The sequence below is a fragment of the Ranitomeya variabilis genome, chromosome 4, assembly GCF_051348905.1.
Source record: "Ranitomeya variabilis isolate aRanVar5 chromosome 4, aRanVar5.hap1, whole genome shotgun sequence".
NCBI classification, from domain to species: domain Eukaryota; kingdom Metazoa; phylum Chordata; class Amphibia; order Anura; family Dendrobatidae; genus Ranitomeya; species Ranitomeya variabilis.
The window spans coordinates 26,245,321-26,264,496 of record NC_135235.1 but is presented as its reverse complement, the minus strand read 5'-3'; the positions used below and the strand labels follow the sequence as shown (position 1 = coordinate 26,264,496).

At 49.7% G+C, this 19,176-nt stretch overlaps 1 protein-coding gene across 1 annotated transcript; it reads right to left on the bottom strand.

Annotated features, from left to right (window-relative positions):
• Positions 1 to 187: 187 nt before the first annotated feature.
• ING4 (inhibitor of growth family member 4) lies at positions 188 to 10,921 on the bottom strand. The gene is made up of 8 exons (XM_077258218.1): positions 10,765 to 10,921; positions 7,836 to 7,907; positions 7,388 to 7,554; positions 7,173 to 7,287; positions 5,651 to 5,759; positions 5,133 to 5,277; positions 4,642 to 4,703; positions 188 to 2,354 (listed from the first exon to the last, which is right to left on the bottom strand). Exons 1-8 carry the CDS (start codon positions 10,889 to 10,891, stop codon positions 2,315 to 2,317), a joined length of 837 nt encoding a protein of 278 aa, XP_077114333.1. The 5' UTR covers positions 10,892 to 10,921; the 3' UTR covers positions 188 to 2,314.
• Between the last annotated feature and the right edge of the window lie 8,255 nt (positions 10,922 to 19,176).

Genomic DNA, 19,176 nt, shown 5'->3' with positions numbered 1-19,176 from the left:
CCCTTCATTACCCCATATCCCACCGCTACACGGGAGTGGGAAGAGAGTGGCCAAGTGCCAGAATAAGCGCATCTTCCAGATGTGCCTTTTCTGGGGTGGCTGGGGGCAGATGTTTGTAGCCAGGGGGGGCCAATAACCATGGACCCTCTCTAGGCTATTAATATCTGCCCTCAGTCACTGGCTTTACCACTCTGGCGGAGAAAATTGCGCAGGAGCCCACGCCAATTTTTTCCACGATTTAACCCTTTATTTTAGCAGCTACAGCGCCCAAATTTTGCACATACACACTACTAACATTAGTAGTGTGGAATATGCAAAAAAAAAGGGATAGGAGATGGTTTACTGTATGTAAACCATGTCTCATATCATGTCGGGTTTGGGAAGGAGAAAGAAAAAGCCGGCAATTGAATTACCGGCTTTTCTATAAAATACCGCTGCATATTTCTCGCAAGTCACACTGCTGGTCCGTGTGGAATCCGATTTTTTTCTCGCCCCATAGACTTTCATATTTGCACAATATGGTGACAAACGCAGCATGCTGTGATTTTGTACGGCCGTAGAAGACCGTATAATACGGATCCGGAAAATACGGCTGATAGGAGCTGGGCCATAGAGAATCATTGGGCCGTGTGTTATGCGTATTTTACGGGTGTATTTTCTGCGCTCTTACGTCCGTAAAACTCGCCAGTGTGACGCCGGCCTAAGAGTTAGTGAACGTCAGAGAAACGTGTAATAGTCCAGAATATGGGGCGGATGCGAGGAACGCAGCCAAACCCCAAGTGCAAAAGTCTTCAGGTCCCGGATAAATAATGCCGACGCTGCGCTGTACGGCGTCAGACACGAATGTGCCCACCGTGCTCCAAGCCGACACTGGGTTATGGTATGACATCTGTAAACTCTGGGATTAGAAATTTCCAGTAAAAAGGAAGATGAAGAACTCAGCACCAAAATGGAGTAATGGAAAAGGCAGGGACCCTATGGAGAGAAAATAGGCTGATAATACAAGAGATGGGAGGAGGTAAAAGGGGTGGACATCTAGGTAGAAGAGCGTAATCTATGGGCCGATATTCAGGGAAAGTGTCTGAGCAAATGATTAGGCAGAGCGCTCCTAAATTATTCTGCCCCATCATTGTGTAGTCATACAGTCATGGCTCGGCGCTCCTCTCTATAACCAGTTCAGGGAGGAAACAGAGAGCTGAGCCATCCGCCTGGACAACGCTGGAGTCTCGACAGGTGGGGGAACACAATGGATCCCCATTAAACAGCATGGGCCCTAGTCCACAGTGAATCCAGGAACACCTAGACCAGTGCAGAGGAGTATATAAATAATGAGTACGCCTTCTTTTTGGTAACCCTTTTAAACGCTTTCATTTCCCCAGACCAATAGGGATCTGTACATTAACCCCTTCAGGGGTACAGTCAATACCCGTCTGGGCCGGGATGCTGTTTAATACTATTTTCCTGAATAATATCTGATTATTGCAGCACTTATACATTAATATTTTTTTCATGCAGTTCTGTATTTGCCCGGCTTAAAGGGAACAAGGTCTGTCTGCCCCGTTCTGACATCAGCTACAAGGACTTAAAGGGATTCGTGGAATGGGCTCGGTAAATATACAAAAAGAAGGTGAGTAATATAATGGCAGACGTCCTGGAAAAGGCAGGTGGGGTGATGGCAGATTTGTGGTCGGAGGGGAGAGAAATGAGGGGAGGCCCAGGTGAAGTTCGGTGGGATAAGGACTGATGTCTGGAAGGAGGAATATGGGAGGACAGGAGAGATTAGGAGGGGAGCGTTAACCTATTTGGCACCCGTTAGTTATGTAGTGTTTTACTACTTTATGTTTTACTTTTAAAATTAATTAGACTATAAAAGAAATAAAAAGCAAATAAATGGGGCAAGTAGGCAGATACCGAACACTGTCCGGAGGTAGTTCATATATCAATATTAAGAAGAGGGATGGGGAGTCACCGTCAGGGGTAAACCGAATCCTAGAGATGGTACTAAAATGTAAAGTGGGGAGAGTAGACGTCTGAAGCAACAGCAAGGAGAAGAGACGGGAGCCAGCATGGAGGGGTTGCAGAATGACAAGGCCGAGGGTGTGTGTACAGGGGTGTCTGGTGACCCTCGGTCAGTCGTACGTCTAATGCTGTGCTCCCCCCTCATGCACAGCAATACAACAGCACCTGGAGGTAAAGTCTAATACTGTCAGGGAAAGGATCGGTAATGTCCTCCTGGGGTATAGAAAATGAAGCAGGGGCACCCGCCCCCTCATAGTCGCTGCCCTCTCGCCGCAGGGAGCCTCTGCGCAGAAGGTTATTTCTTCTTCCTCTCCTGGGAGCAGCGGGGGCAGTACCTGCAGGAAGAAGGCAGAAAAGACATTGAGATGCTGTATATACAAACCAGGCAGAAGAGAAAGACAGACGGCCGGGGCTGAGAGCGGTGGGAAAGAAGAAAGGCAAAGCGGTCACCGTATACAAGAGTAACGGACACAACACAGGAATGCTAGTAAGGGGCTAGGGACGCAAAGAGGTGGCAAGGAGAAGGAGCAAGGAAGGAGAGTGGTGATAACCAGATGGAGCAGCGAGGAAGAGCAATGAAGGAAAGTGGTGGCAATGAGAAGGAGCAAGGAAGGAGAGTAGTGATAACCAGATGGAGCAGCAAGGAAAGAAAGTGGTGGAAATGAGAAGGAACGAGGAAGGAAAGTGGTGATAAGATGGAGCAGCGAGGAAGAGCAATGAAGGAAAGTGGTGGCAATGAGAAGGAGCAGTGAGGAAGACGACGGATGGAAAGGGGTGGTAATGAGAAGGAGCAGTGAGGAAGACGACGGATGGAAAGGGATGGCAATGAGAAGGAGCAGCGACGAAGAGCAAGGAAGGAAAGTGGTGGCAATGAGAAGGAGCAGCGAGGAAGAGCAAGGAAGGAAAGTGGTGGCAATGAGAAGGAGCAGTGAGGAAGACGACGGATGGAAAGGGGTGGTAGTGAGAAGGAGCAGTGAGGAAGAGCAAGGAAGGAAAGGGATGGCAATGAGAAGGAGCAGCGAGGAAGAAGAAGGAAAGTGGTGGAAATGAGAAGGAGTGAGAAAGGAACGTGGTGAAAATAAGATGGAGCAGCGAGGAAGAGCAATGGACGCAAGGTGGTGGCAATGAGAAGGATCAGCGAGGAAGACGACGGATGGAAGGGGATGGTAATGATCAGGACCAAAGGAGAGCAAGGATGGAGAGTGTTGGCAATTAGAAGGAGCAGTGAGGAAGAGCAAGGAAGGAAAGTGGTGGCAATGAGAAGGAGCAGTGAGGAAGAAGAAGGAAAGTGGTGGAAATGAGAAGGAGTGAGAAAGGAACGTGGTGAAAATAAGATGGAGCAGCGAGGAAGAGCAATGAACGCAAGGTGGTGGCAATGAGAAGGATCAGCGAGGAAGACGACGGAGGGAAAGGGATGGTAATGATCAGAACCAAAGGAGAGCAAGGATGGAGAGTGGTGGTCTGGCTCTCCCCACCGGCTGTTCAGGCCTCTCCACTTGCTTGTAAGCCTATTTTGGAACACTTGTTTACCCACGTTTGGGTTTTGACTTTGTTAGGACCTCCAGCATTATCACTGCTTGTGAGTATTTGGGTACATTGGTGGCCAACGTATATTGTCTCTTGGCCCCCTTTACTGGTCTTGGGGCATTACCTACGTGGATACAGGGTTTGCTTGCCATTCTATCTATAGCATTAGGCCTTGGCTGTATTCTTTTCTCCCCTTATAGCTAGCAAGTGTATGCTTATTATCTCCAGCATCATATTGCAACATGCATTTTTTCTAGTATTGCTTTATTGTCTCATGCCAGGTGGTGGTTTCTTATGACAGATATTTATATTTATATTCATATATATGGTACATTATGAGCAGACCTAAGGGTGGATATGTGTATTTCTAATGTTTTTACGCTGTTTTTAATATTGTTTACCAATAAAGCTGTTCCTTTTTTCACTAATTATTGGTGGTGTGCAGTTTTCATGGGTGGCTACTTTTCTTCCTGAGTTAGCTATCACATTTAGCCACTCCACTGCACCCCCTTCTTTTGTGTATTTTGCTTATTGTAGTGCGCCAGCTACATTGGTTGTTTGGTGGCAATTAGAAGAAGCAGTGAGGAAGAGCAAAGAAGTAAAGTGGTAGCAATGAAAAGGAGCAGTTAGGAACAGAAAGGTAGGAAAGTGGTGGCAATGAGAAGGAGCAGTGAGGAAGGAAGGAAAGTGATGATAATCAGATGGAGCAGCAAAGAAGATAAAGAAAAGAAGATTGTGCTACCGGAAAAAAGCAACAAAGGACATAGAATGAAGAGAAAGGGATATACTGTAAGTCTATGGCATTGGTGAGGAGCTAGGAACCACGAGCAGTGATTAGGGAAGGCAAAAAAGTGGCATCATAATGATGTGGATAAAGAAGTACAAAACTCAAGATGGTGGCAGTGAAGAGAAGCAAGAAAGATGAAGAAATGGTATACAGAGGAGCAAGCAAAGCAAGATGCACAAGCAACTGCACTGGATGGAGCAGGTAGGGGAAGCCACAGAGATAAAATGCAAGGACTGAAGGGGCAGTAGATGGACAGTGCGACACCACAGATCAACATGAACCAGCCCACACGGGAACGATGCACTCACCATTTTCCACGAGGTTTTGTAGCGAGACCAACACAGGCAAAATGGAACCATTCGATGGAGCACTGGAACAAAAGCACGAGGGTGAATGTACACACGGCTCTCACGTCAGTGCCCGTGATCGGACAGCGGTTAAATCTCTGCGCTTTATACATGTGCAGGGGGTAAATTATAACGGAGGACAGGGCAACTAGCAGTTACTGGGCGCTCACGCTGGGGTCACCGTTCCCCGCACATACTATGGTGCCATAAATGCTGAGACCCTCATCAGTCCTTAGTACAGAGGTCCCAGGTCCCCCATATGTAGCAGTGAAGTCCACACATGCAATACACTACGGTGGAAAGTCCTCTCAGCCGTACTGAATACATCATGCAGCCCGCAGATGGAGTGGAGGGTCTTATGTTCTGCCCCCCGAGGCTTGCTAATCAGTATTCTCTGTGGATCCATCCGACGGCATTAATTACACCTCTAAACAGTTAAAGTTGGCACTTACATCTGGATTGTCACAGCCGATCATTTCTCCATAGGACACCTGGTGGCACAGGCAGTACGTGGGCTCATTGGGGTCCACGGGCATGTCCAAAACATCAGAAGGGTGCACTTTCCCAAAATTAGTAGCAGGAGCGCCGTATTCTGCCCTGAAAAGTAATAAGGGTCAGAATTACTGCAAAGGATTTCACAAATGTATATACTTTAGTAGAATAATCTACTGCTGTTATATATGCCCCCCCCAGGCTGTGTACTGCCGTGTGTTGTTCTATTCTTATCAGAGGACTGCTGGAGTCGGAGGGAGCCTGAAATCTTTTTCCTGCCTCACTGGACGATCAGGATGCCATCCGGTCACTCCCTCATGCTTTACCCTGCAGCACTGCTTTTTCTGATTGGCTGCTCAGAGCATTGGGAGCAGATACAATTATGCAGTATAAATTACAAGCAACTAAATTGCCCATAATAACTGATCGACAGACCGGGGGGCTCCTGGACATCTGCTTTAACCCACCCCAAACTCACGTCTGAACCAATTTGATCTTCTTCTGTCCGCTCTTTGCCGTCTCGTCGTCGGAGTTCTTCACCTTTGATCTGACCTTCGGGGCTTTCTTCTCCTTCTGACCTCTGCCTTCTGCAGGAAGGATAATCAGAGTGTTATCCTAATGTTGGGGCAGAAACAAAAGGGATGAGGGGCAAATCTGGAGGTCAAATAAAAGAAGGGGCGATTTACTGAAAACGATTATTAGCTGCTGTAGTGAGAATGTGATCAGTGCCGTGGAGGAAGTGAGATCCGGAGATCGTCGTCCAGACTAAGAAAGGATCTACGGCTGAAGGAGGGCAGAATTAAAGTGCAATAGAAGAGGAGCAAGGCTCAAAACTCTGCCCATACACACGGCTGGAGGGGAGGAACACTAAAAATGAGAAAATAAGGGGCAACCAGTGATCGACGTTATCTGACATCGTCCCAGAGCTGGGACCCATCTATCGTACATTTATGGCATTTCATTGCGGATATGCCATAAATGTCTTTAGGTTACAGCCTGTTAGGTACTTCAGAGCTGCAATCATAATTCTGTGACTTCCCCGGCAGAATAGTGAGTGCAGCTCTGGAGTCTAATACAGGATGTAACTCAGGATCAGTAATGTAATACATGAACACAGTTACTGCACCAGCAGAACAGTGAGTGCAGCTCTGGGGTAGAATACAGGATGTATCTCAGGATCAGTAATGTAATGTATGTATACAGTGACTGCACCAGCAGAATAGTGAGTGCAGCTCTGGAGTCTAATACAGGATGTAACTCAGGATCAGTAATGTAATACATGAACACAGTTACTGCACCAGCAGAACAGTGAGTGCAGCTCTGGGGTAGAATACAGGATGTATCTCAGGATCAGTAATGTAATGTATGTATACAGTGACTGCACCAGCAGAATAGTGAGTGCAGCTCTGGAGTCTAATACAGGATGTAACTCAGGATCAGTAATGTAATACATGAACACAGTTACTGCACCAGCAGAACAGTGAGTGCAGCTCTGGGGTAGAATACAGGATGTATCTCAGGATCAGTAATGTAATGTATGTATACAGTGACTGCACCAGCAGAATAGTGAGTGCAGCTCTGGAGTATAATACAGGATGTAACTCAGGATCAGTAATGTAATGTATGTACACAGTGACTGCACCAGCAGAATAGTGAGTGCAGCTCTGAGGTAGAATACAGGATGTAACTCAGGATCAGTAATGTAATGTATATACACAGTGATTGCACCAGCAGAATAGTGAGTGCAGCTCTGGAGTATAATACAGAATGTAACTCAGGATCAGTAATGTAATGTATGTACACAGTGACTGCGCCAGCAGAATAGTGAGTGCAGCGCTGTAGTATAATACTGGATGTGACTCAGAATCAGTACAGGATAGTTATATTTACAAAAGGGACTAAACTTTCCATATGTAGATGTATTCGGAATATAAACTGTACAATAGTGATTTCCAGGGGCTGAAAGACTAAATGACCGGGCAACTAACTCATCTCCTCACTCTTTTTGCCTTTGCTGGAGCAGCTGTCATAGTCACTGGACTCAATATGCTTCTCTTTCAGATCAGCTTCAAAGCGAGCGAGGTCCGTGTCCAACCTCCGAATGTGTTTGTCCACCTGGAAGGGAGAGGGAACATTACAGCAGTGTCTGCACTCGCGCTTTACACGCTGTCCAGTTATCAGTAAGGACATCTGGTCTCTCGCCGGGGTCACTCACCATTTCATATGTCTGCATTGCCAGCTGCACTTTGTCATCGCCGTACTCCTTGCATTTACTGTACGCCTCCTGGACTTGTCGGAGTAGCTGCAGCTTTTCCTCAGAGCTCAGAGTTCGGGCATTGCTCATATACTGACGGGACAGACGATCTATGTGACATTTAAGATCTGGAGGAAACAAATGAAGAAAATAAATATTTTAAGTTTCCAAAAAAAAAAAAAAAGCCTATACATTTACCACTGATGTCCGCCACTACTTAAAAGGGTTTCAGACTGCACGTGCAGGGTCACTCTGCATTATGGAAGATATAGAAACAATGAAGGGAATTTTCCTGTATTTCACAGTGATTCGGGCCCTGGACCATATAGGACCCCCGGCCCATACAGGACCCCGAGGGCCACGTGTCATATCCTCCTGTATACAGGCCACGTGTCATGTCCGCTCTCACCTTCTGTTCTCTGATCCAGATCCCTCATCAGCTGGAAGTTTCTCTGCAGTTCAAACGGCAAATTTTCTATACCTGGAAGAAAAATAACCACGAGTTAGAAGAAGACCGAGAATATTGTGGATTTATTGCAGAATTTTACACACAGAATATACTCCGTGTCTGAATTCTGCACCGTATTCAAGATCTCTGTTTGCTGTAAGTAAATAAAAACTACAATACGGAGCAGTGCAGCTTCAGCGAGGTCCGGAGAAGCACAAATCCTCAGCAGATCCCCGACCACTTCTGGTGCTGCAGATGCCGATCCCGCCACAGATACTCCTATTCTCCCCATTACCGGACGTCCTGTATGCCGCCCCTATCCTGTGCCAGTCCTGTATACCGCCCCCCATCCTGTGCCAGTCCTGTATACCGCCCCCCTTCCTGTGCCTGTCCTGTATACCACCCCCCATCCTGTGCCAGTCCTGTATACCACCCCCCATCCTGTGCCTGTCCTGTATACCACCCCCCATCCTGTGCCAGTCCTGTATACCGCCCCCCATCCTGTGCCTGTCCTGTATACCGCCCCCATCCTGTGCCAGTCCTGTATACCACCCCCCATCCTGTGCCTGTCCTGTATACCGCCCCCCATCCTGTGCCTGTCCTGTATACCACCCCCCATCCTGTGCCTGTCCTGTATACCGCCCCCCATCCTGTGCCTGTCCTGTATACCGCCCCCCATCCTGTGCCAGTCCTGTATACCACCCCCCATCCTGTGCCTGTCCTGTATACCGCCCCCCATCCTGTGCCTGTCCTGTATACCACCCCCCATCCTGTGCCTGTCCTGTATACCACCCCCCATCCTGTGCCTGTCCTGTATACTGCCCCCTATCCTGTGCCTGTCCTGTATACCGCCCCTATCCTGTGCCAGTCCTGTATACCGCCCCCTATCCTGTGCCAGTCCTGTATACCGCCCCCTATCCTGTGCCAGTCCTGTATACCGCCCCCCCATCCTGTGCCAGTACTGTATACCGCCCCCTATCCTGGGCCAGTCCTGTATACCGCCCCTATCCTGGGCCAGTCCTGTATACCGCCCCCTATCCTGTGCCAGTACTGTATACCGCCCCCTATCCTGTGCCAGTCCTGTATACCCCCCCCCATCCTGTGCCAGTACTGTATACCGCCCCCTATCCTGGGCCAGTCCTGTATACCGCCCCTATCCTGTGCCAGTACTGTATACCGCCCCCTATCCTGTGCCAGTACTGTATACCGCCCCCTATCCTGTGCCAGTACTGTATACCGCCCCCTATCCTGTGCCAGTCCTGTATACCGCCCCCTATCCTGTGCCAGTCCTGTATACCGCCCCTATCCTGTGCCAGTACTGTATACCACCCCCTATCCTGTGCCAGTCCTGTATACCGCCCCCTATCCTGTGCCAGTTCTGTATACCGCCCCCTATCCTGGGCCAGTCCTGTATACCGCCCCCTATCCTGTGCCAGTTCTGTATACCGCCCCCTATCCTGGGCCAGTCCTGTATACCGACCCCTATCCTGTGCCAGTCCTGTATACCGCCCCCTATCCGGTGCCAATCCTGTATACCGACCCCTATCCTGTGCCAGTCCTGTATACCGCCCCCTATCCTGTGCCAGTCCTGTATACCGACCCCTATCCGGTGCCAGTCCTGTATACCGCCCCCTATCCGGTGCCAATCCTGTATACCGCCCCCTATCCTGTGCCAGTTCTGTATACCGCCCCCTATCCTGTGCCAGTTCTGTATACCGACCCCTATCCTGTGCCAGTCCTGTATACCGCCCCCTATCCTGTGCCAGTCCTGTATACCGCCCCCCATCCTGTGCCAGTCCTGTATACCGCCCCCTATCCTGTGCCAGTCCTGTATACCGCCCCCTATCCTGTGCCAATCCTGTATACCGCCCCCTATCCTGTGCCAATCCTGTATACCACCCCCTATCCTGTGCCAATCCTGTATACCACCCCCTATCCTGTGCCAATCCTGTATACCGCCCCTATCCTGTGCCAGTCCTGTATACCGCCCCCTATCCTGTGCCAATCCTGTATACCACCCCCTATCCTGTGCCAATCCTGTATACCGCCCCTATCCTGTGCCAGTCCTGTATACCGCCCCCTATCCTGTGCCAGTCCTGTATACCGCCCCTATCCTGTGCCAGTCCTGTATACCGCCCCTATCCTGTGCCAGTCCTGTATAAAGCCCCCTATCCTGTGCCAGTCCTGTATACCGCCCCCTATCCTGTGCCAGTCCTGTATACCGCCCCCTATCCTGTGCCAGTCCTGTATACCGCCCCTATCCTGTGCCAGTCCTGTATACTGCCCCCTATCCTGTGCCAGTCCTGTATACCGCCCCCTATCCTGTGCCAGTCCTGTATACCGCCCCCCCATCCTGTGCCAGTACTGTATACCGCCCCCTATCCTGTGCCAGTCCTGTATACCGCCCCTATCCTGTGCCAGTTCTGTATACCGCCCCCTATCCTGTGCCAGTTCTGTATACCGCCCCCTATCCTGGGCCAGTCCTGTATACCGCCCCCTATCCTGTGCCAGTTCTGTATACCGCCCCCTATCCTGTGCCAGTTCTGTATACCGCCCCCTATCCTGGGCCAGTCCTGTATACCGCCCCCTATCCTGTGCCAGTTCTGTATACCGCCCCCTATCCTGTGCCAGTTCTGTATACCGCCCCTATCCTGTGCCAGTTCTGTATACCGCCCCCTATCCTGGGCCAGTCCTGTATACCGCCCCCTATCCTGTGCCAGTTCTGTATACCGCCCCCTATCCTGTGCCAGTCCTGTATACCGCCCCCTATCCTGTGCCAGTCCTGTATAAAGCCCCCTATCCTGGGCCAGTCCTGTATACCGCTCCTCTAGAACATAATCCCGTCTCCCGTTGCCTCCTTCCTCTCCCGCTCCCGCTCCACTTCACTCACTGTCCAAATAATGCTCCAGGTACATGCCGGCCGCCATCTTCAGCGACAAAGCGCCAACTTCCAAGGACCAGGCTGGCACCCTACAGTGTCTCTCCAGTCGCCATCTTGCCGGGGCACAACGCAACATCCCCCCTTCATCCTTTGTGTGGTACCTGCAGCACTGCGGACACTAGAGGCCGGGCCCAGCGCTGCCTGTGTGTCTCCAGTCCTGGAGGACCGGCGCCATGTTGGCGGAGCCCGAGAGCTCTGTGCGGGGATTGTGCTCTGAAGATGGAAAACATCGACGGAAACGTTATAGAAAAGGAAAGATGGAAAGTTCCCCGGACACCGAGAGAGGAGGAGGGCGGGACAGAGAGCACAGCACAGCCAGCTGCCGCCGCTCAGCATCGTGTGTCTGTGCTGGGACGTGTAGTTCTTTTATCTGTCCATCTATATATCGATTTTTATTTATTTCATATCTATTATCTACTTTTCTCATATCTCATGTATCAATATCTCTCCTACACATCTATTCATCAAATCTCTATTTTTCAGTAGTAGTTAGGGTTTTGGTTAAGGGGGGAGAAGCTTCTGAGTGGCCCCTAACCAGGTAACCCTGATAATAACTGGGTGAGGCGCCCTAATAGTGGAGGAGAAAACGTTCATAATCATTTAGAAACAACAATACTAATGTTTTAACTCAGGAAGAGTTCAGAAATCAATATTTTGTGGAATAACCATGATTTGTAATTACAGCTTCAGGCGTCTTGGCTGCTTTCCACCAGTCTTTCACACTGCTCCTGGTGCAATAATATCAGCCGTTCTTCTTAGATTGATGGCTTGTGGCTATCCATCATCCTATTGATTACATTCCGGAGGTTTTCAATGGGGTTCAGGTCTGGAGATTGGGCGGCCATGACAGGGATTTGTTGTGGTGGTCTCTTAATTTTTGCCAGAGCTGTATTCCCAACCTGCACAAACTCCTCATCCTGCTGATACCCCAATGCTGAGCCGCTGCTGCCATATGTGTCCCTATTACTGCACCTGATACCCCAATACTGAGCCGCTGCTGCCGTATGTGTCCCTATTACTGCACCTGATACCCCAATGCTGAGCCGCTGCTGCCGTATGTGTCCTTATTACTGCACCTGATACCCCAATGCTGAGCCACTGCTGCCGTATGTGACCCTATTACTGCACCTGATACCCCAATACTGAGCCGCTGCTGCCGTATGTGTCCCTATTACTGCACCTGATACCCCAATACTGAGCCGCTGCTGCCGTATGTGTCCCTATTACTGCACCTGATACCCCAATGCTGAGCCGCTGCTGCCGTATGTGTCCCTATTACTGCACCTGATACCCCAATACTGAGCCGCTGCTGCCGTATGTGACCCTATTACTGCACCTGACACCCCAATACTGAGCCGCTGCTGCCGTATGTGTCCCTATTACTGCCCCTGATACCCCAATACTGAGCCGCTGCTGCCGTATGTGTCCCTATTACAGCCCCTGATATCCCAATACTGAGCCGCTGCTGCCGTATGTGTCCCTATTACTGCCCCTGATACCCCAATACTGAGCCGCTGCTGCCGTATGTGTCCCTATTACTGCACCTGATACCCCAATACTGAGCCGCTGCTGCCGTATGTGACCCTATTACTGCACCTGATACCCCAATACTGAGCCGCTGCTGCCGTATGTGTCCCTATTACTGCACCTGATACCCCAATACTGAGCCGCTGCTGCCGTATGTGACCCTATTACTGCACCTGACACCCCAATACTGAGCCACTGCTGCCGTATGTGTCCCTATTACTGCACCTGACACCCCAATACTGAGCCGCTGCTGCCGTATGTGACCCTATTACTGCACCTGACACCCCAATACTGAGCCGCTGCTGCCGTATGTGTCCCTATTACTGCCCCTGATACCCCAATACTGAGCCGCTGCTGCCGTATGTGTCCCTATTACAGCCCCTGATATCCCAATACTGAGCCGCTGCTGCCGTATGTGTCCCTATTACTGCCCCTGATACCCCAATACTGAGCCGCTGCTGCCGTATGTGTCCCTATTACTGCACCTGATACCCCAATACTGAGCCGCTGCTGCCGTATGTGACCCTATTACTGCACCTGACACCCCAATACTGAGCCGCTGCTGCCGTATGTGACCCTATTACTGCACCTGATACCCCAATACTGAGCCGCTGCTGCCGTATGTGTCCCTATTACTGCACCTGATACCCCAATACTGAGCCGCTGCTGCCGTATGTGACCCTATTACTGCACCTGACACCCCAATACTGAGCCACTGCTGCCGTATGTGTCCCTATTACTGCACCTGACACCCCAATACTGAGCCGCTGCTGCCGTATGTGACCCTATTACTGCACCTGATACCCCAATACTGAGCCGCTGCTGCCGTATGTGTCCCTATTACTGCACCTGATACCCCAATACTGAGCCGCTGCTGCCATATGTGACCCTATTACTGCACCTGATACCCCAATACTGAGCCGCTGCTGCCGTATGTGTGCCTATTACTGCACCTGATACCCCAATACTGAGCCGCTGCTGCCGTATGTGTCCCTATTACTGCACCTGATACCCCAATACTGAGCCGCTGCTGCCGTATTTGTCCCTATTACTGCACCTGACACCCCAATACTGAGCCGCTGCTGCCGTATGTGACCCTATTACTGCACCTGATACCCCAATACTGAGCCGCTGCTGCCATATGTGACCCTATTACTGCACCTGATACCCCAATACTGAGCCGCTGCTGCCGTATGTGTGCCTATTACTGCACCTGATACCCCAATGCTGAGCCACTGCTGCCGTATGTGTCCCTATTACTGCACCTGATACCCCAATACTGAGCCGCTGCTGCCGTATGTGACCCTATTACTGAACCTGATACCCCAATACTGAGCCGCTGCTGCCATATGTGACCCTATTACTGCACCTGATACCCCAATACTGAGCCGCTGCTGCCGTATGTGTGCCTATTACTGCACCTGATACCCCAATACTGAGCCGCTGCTGCCCTATGTGTCCCTATTACTGCACCTGATACCCCAATACTGATCTGCTGCTGCCGTATGTGTCCCTATTACTGCACCTGATAGCCCAATACTGAGCCGCTGCTACCGTATGTGTCCCCATTACTGCACCTGATACCCCAATACTGAGCCGCTGCTGCCGTATGTGTCCCTATGACTGCACCTGATACCCCAATACTGAGCCGCTGCTGCCGAATGTGACCCTATTACTGAACCTGATACCCCAATACTGAGCCGCTGCTACCGTATGTGTCCCTATTACTGCACCTGATACCCCAATACTGAGCCGCTGCTGCCAAATGTGACCCTATTACTGTACCTGATACCCCAATACTGAGCCGCTGCTGCCGTATGTGTCCCTATTACTGCACCTGATACCCCAATACTGAGCCGCTGCTGCCGAATGTGACCCTATTACTGCACCTGATACCCCAATACTGAGCTGCTGCTGCCGTATGTGACCCTATTACTGCATCTGATACCCCAATACTGAGCCGCTGCTACCGTATGTGTCCCTATCACTGCACCTGATACCCCAATACTGAGCCGCTGCTGCCGAATGTGACCCTATTACTGTACCTGATACCCCAATACTGAGCTGCTGCTGCCGTATGTATCCCTATTACTGCACCTGATACCCCAATACTGAGCCGCTGCTACCGTATGTGTCCCTATTACTGCACCTGATACCCCAATACTGAGCCGCTGCTGCCGAATGTGACCCTATTACTGTACCTGATACCCCAATACTGAGCCGCTGCTGCCGAATGTGACCCTATTACTGTACCTGATCCCCCAATAATGAGCTGCTGCTGCCGTATGTGACCCTATTACTGAACCTGATACCCCAATACTGAGCCGCTGCTGCCGTATGTGACCCTATTACTACACCTAATACCCCAATACTGAGCCGCTGCTGCCGTATGTGTCCCTATTACTGTACCTGATACCCCAATACTGAGCCGCTGCTGCCGTATGTGACCCTATTACTGAACCTGATACTCCAATACTGAGCCGCTGCTGCAGTATGTGACCCTATTACTGCACCTGCTGTGTGGTACTATGTGCCTTCTAAATTCTAAAGCACCCCTCTATAATATAGTAATGCCGGGTGCAAGTGCCCTAGAAAACAGTGCCTACATTTTGCCCACTAGAAAGCTAGAAAGTAATGTGTACGACTGTGATAGTCACAGTAACCTGAGTTCCCCTATAACAATAAGTGCCCATTTTTCATTTAATAATGTCGTGAGTCTCCCCCCTGTACAGCTCCTCTATACACAGTGTAATGACCCCTCGCTGTATAGTACCACACATACAGTATACTGACCCCTTAGTAGCCACCAAACTGTTTAATAGCTCCAACACTGTATGATGCCCCCCCTAGATAGCCTCCACATAGTATAATGCACCAGATAGTTCTCAGTATAGTATAATACACTCCCCATAGGCCTCCAAATAGTATAATGTACTCTCCATAGGCCTCTATACTATAATGCATCCCATATAGGCAGAATCTATTTAGTATAATGCACTCCCCAAAGGCAGACACTATAGAGTATACTGCACCCCCCATTGGTAGACTCTATAGTACTCTGCACTCCCCATAGGTAGACTCTATATTGTATAATGCCCCCCATTAGGGAGACTCTATTTAGTATAATGCATTTCCATAACGAGACTCTGTAGTATAATGCACTCCCCATAGTTAGACTCTACAGTATATAGTATAATACACCCCCATAGGCAGATTCTATGGTATAATGCACTCCCTGTAGGTAGACTCTACAGTATATAGTATAATACACCCCCATAGGCAGACTCTCTATGATATAATGCACTCCCCATAGGCAGACTATATAGTATAATGCAACTCCCCCATAGGCAGACTCTATAGTATAATGCACCCCCTGTAGGCAGACTCTATAGTATAATGCACCCCCCCCCCCGTAGGCAGACTATAGTATAATGCACCCCCCCATAGGCAGACTCTATAGTATAATGCACCCCCATAGGCAGACTCTATAGTATAATGCACCCCGCCCATAGGCAGACTCTATAGTATAATGCACTGTACATACTTCACTTGAGCAGCTGGCACCTGTTCATACCTAGGAGGTGCTGGTCAGGTTTTTTCTTTATATTTTGCTATTGGAGGTGTGACTGCCTCCAGCCTGACTCCGCACTCCTCCCATTGACCAGCAGGGGATGTTCATCAGTTCTACTTACCCATTTGAATTGTGGGCTCATGGCACAGGAGAGACATGTTTTGTACATTTAACTGTAGGCTGATAACTCAAGAGAGGTATGTACAGGAGAATAGGGACCCATCAGAGGGAGGTCACGTTGATGGGCTCACATGAATTGGCCAATTTATGTGCTAAGAACCTTAATTTTTTGTATGTTCATCTTACTGAATAATAACCCAGTTAGTTTGCATACAGTATATCTTGGCTCCTGTAGAGTGCTGCGGAGTGTTTTCTTTTTCTATCAAACAATATATGTTTTTCTTATATTTAAAAATGTATCTACAGCGGGTGAAATAAGTATTGAACACGTCACCAATTTTTCTTAAGTAAAACTATTACAGGTGCTATTGACATGAAATTCTCACAGGCAAAGAAATCACCATTGATAGCCATAAATTACAGTGGGGAAAAAAAGTATTTAATCAGCCAACAATTGTGCAACTTCTCCCACTTAAAAAGATGAGAGAGGCCTGTAATTGACATAATAAGAAGACCACAACTATGAGATTTATTTTGCAAAATATGGTGGAAAATAAGTATTTGGTCACCTAAAAACATGCAAGATTTCTGGCTCTCACAGACCTGTAACTTCTTCTTTAAGCGGCTCCTCTGTCCTCCACTCATTACCTGTAGTAATGGCGCCTGGTTGAACTTGTTATCAGTATAAAAGACACCTGTCCACACCTCAAACAGTCACACTCCAAACTCCACTATGGTGAAGACCAAAGAGCTGTTGAAGGACACCAGAAACAAAATCGTAGCCCTGCACCTGGCTGGGAAGGCTGAATCTGCAATAGGCAAGCAGCTTGGTGTGATGAAATCAATTGTGGGAGCAATAGTAAGAAAATGGAAGACATACAAGACCACTGAAGATCTCCCTCGATCTGGGGTTCCATGCAAGATCTCACCCCGTGGGGTCAAAATTATCACAAGAACGGTGAGCAAAAATCCCAGAACCACACGGGGGACCTAGTGAATGACCTGCATAGAACTGGGACCACCGTAACAAAGGCTATCATCAGTAACACACTACGCCGCCAGGGACTCAGATCCTGCAGTGCCAGACGTGTCCCTCTGTTTAAGCCAGTACATGTCAGGGCCCGTCAGAAGTTTGCTAGAGATCATTTGAATTATCCAGAAGAGTATTGGGAGAATGTCATATGGTCTCATGAAACCAAAGTAGAACTGTTTGGTAGAAACAAAACTCGTCGTGTTTGGAGGAGACAATGCTGAGTTGCATCCAAAGAACACCATACCTACTGTGAAGCATGGGGATTGCAACATCATGCTTTGGGGCTGTTTCTCTGCAAAGAGATCAGGACTACTGATCCGTGTACATGAAAGAATGAATGGGGCCATGTATCATGAGATTTTGAGTGCAAACCTCCTTCCATCAGCAAGGGCATTGAAGATGAAACATGTATGGGTCTTTCAGCATGATAATGATCTCAAGCACACCACCAGGGCAACGAAGGAGTGGCTTCATAAGAAGAAGATGAAGGTCCTGTCACGCTCACGCCCTGACTGGTGGGCGAGAGCTCGGGGGGTTTGTGTGTGCCACAAACCAGACCTCCCTGGAAGGGGAGTGACTATGACAGCTTCCTGGGAATTCGCTGGAGCCTCTGATGGTGAGGTCAGGCTTGTGCAGCAGGCAGCTGCCAGGTGCTACTCCAGGGTGGTGTCTGGCTGTGGCTACTGATCCCACTTGGGAGACAGGAACACTAGGACTGGTGTGGGCGACTGGCAGATGAGCACTGCTGAAACTTGGATGAGTAGGCAAGCAGGCACGGCAGAGAACACAGGGCTGGCAGGCACTGCAGAGAACACGGCTGGCAGGCACGGCAGAGAACACAGGGCTGGCAGGCATGGCAGAGAACACGGCTGGCAGGCACGGCAGACAACAGGGCTGGCAGGCATGGCAGAGAAGATAGGGCTGGCAGGCACGGCAGAGAACACAGGGCTGGCAGGCACGGCAGAGAACACAGGGCTGGCAGGCACGGCAGAGACACAGGGCTGGCAGGATCGGTGTATGAAGGAACAGGTTGGGACCTGTTCACACAGGAGATGCAGGTACGGAAACAAGCAGGAAGGAATAGAGTGGGAAGGAAAAGGTTGGGACCTGTTCACACAGGAGATGCAGGTATGGAAACAAGCAGGAAGGAATGGAGTGTGAAGGAACAGGTTGGGACCTGTTCACACAGGAAGAGAGCCGCAAGGCTGCAGATAGGAGCGGTAGAGCAGCAGGAGATGGAGCAGCAACAGAAGCTAAGCAGAGCGGAACCGCAAGGAATGCGGAGAGGAACTGCAGCAAGAGGTTTCTGCATCAGCAAAAGCTAAGCAGAGCGGAACCGCAAGGAATGCGGAGAGGAGCTGCAGCAAGAGGTCTCTGCAGCAGCAGAGCAGAATGGAGCAGAACCGCCGGAGTGTGGAGCAGAGGTAAAGCTGCAAGAGAGCGGAGCCCAGGCAAAGTCACAAACGTTCAGAGCAGGCAGAGCCGCAAGAGCATAAGCAGACTGAGAACACAAGGAAAGACACAGCAGGAAAGGAAGCCACAGACAAGGAGACAGAGATAGGACTAAGTTCAGATAAGGCAATGGAACAAGACAAGGAACAAGAACAAAGACACAGGGACCAGGATATTCTGCCACCTGGAAGGCGGACAACAAGATCAAGGCAAGAACACTGAGAAAAGCCTCTAGAGAGGGAGTAGCACAGAGCAAGGCCTGGCAAACTCAGAAGCTAAACACAAACTGAGCTAACACATTGCACAGGCCCAGTCCACTGGGTGGAGCTGCACTAAATACTGGAGGTCTCTTGGTAATTGGTCAGGAACAGATTAGACAGGTGCACCTGATTCCTATAAGAACCAGAGAGTTCAGGCGCCGCCCCCCTATGCACACAGCCAGGAAGCACGCAGAGAGCAGAGGCACAGAATATGGAGCTGGCATGAAACAGAAACCACATCATGACCTGGAGCAGTGGGTAAGATAGTGTGAGAGATGAGAGGCCATGCCATGATGCCAGCAGAGTTGTTACATCCTGGAGTGGCCTAGCCAGTTTCCAGATCTCAACCCCATAGAAAACCTTTGGAGGGAGTTGAAAGTCCGTGTTGCCCAGCAACA

Bases quoted from the DNA above. Each gene is read 5' to 3' on its own strand.
- ING4 (XM_077258218.1), bottom strand. From the start codon at position 10,891: ATGTTGCGTTGTGCCCCGGCAAGATGGCGACTGGAGAGACACTGTAGG. The intron at 7,908-10,764 runs GTGAGTGAAGTG...TTTTTCTTCCAG, and splicing joins CCTGGAGCATTATTTGGACA to GTATAGAAAATTTGCCGTTT. The intron at 5,278-5,650 runs GTGAGTTTGGGG...ATTACTTTTCAG, and splicing joins AAGATCAAATTGGTTCAGAC to GGCAGAATACGGCGCTCCTG.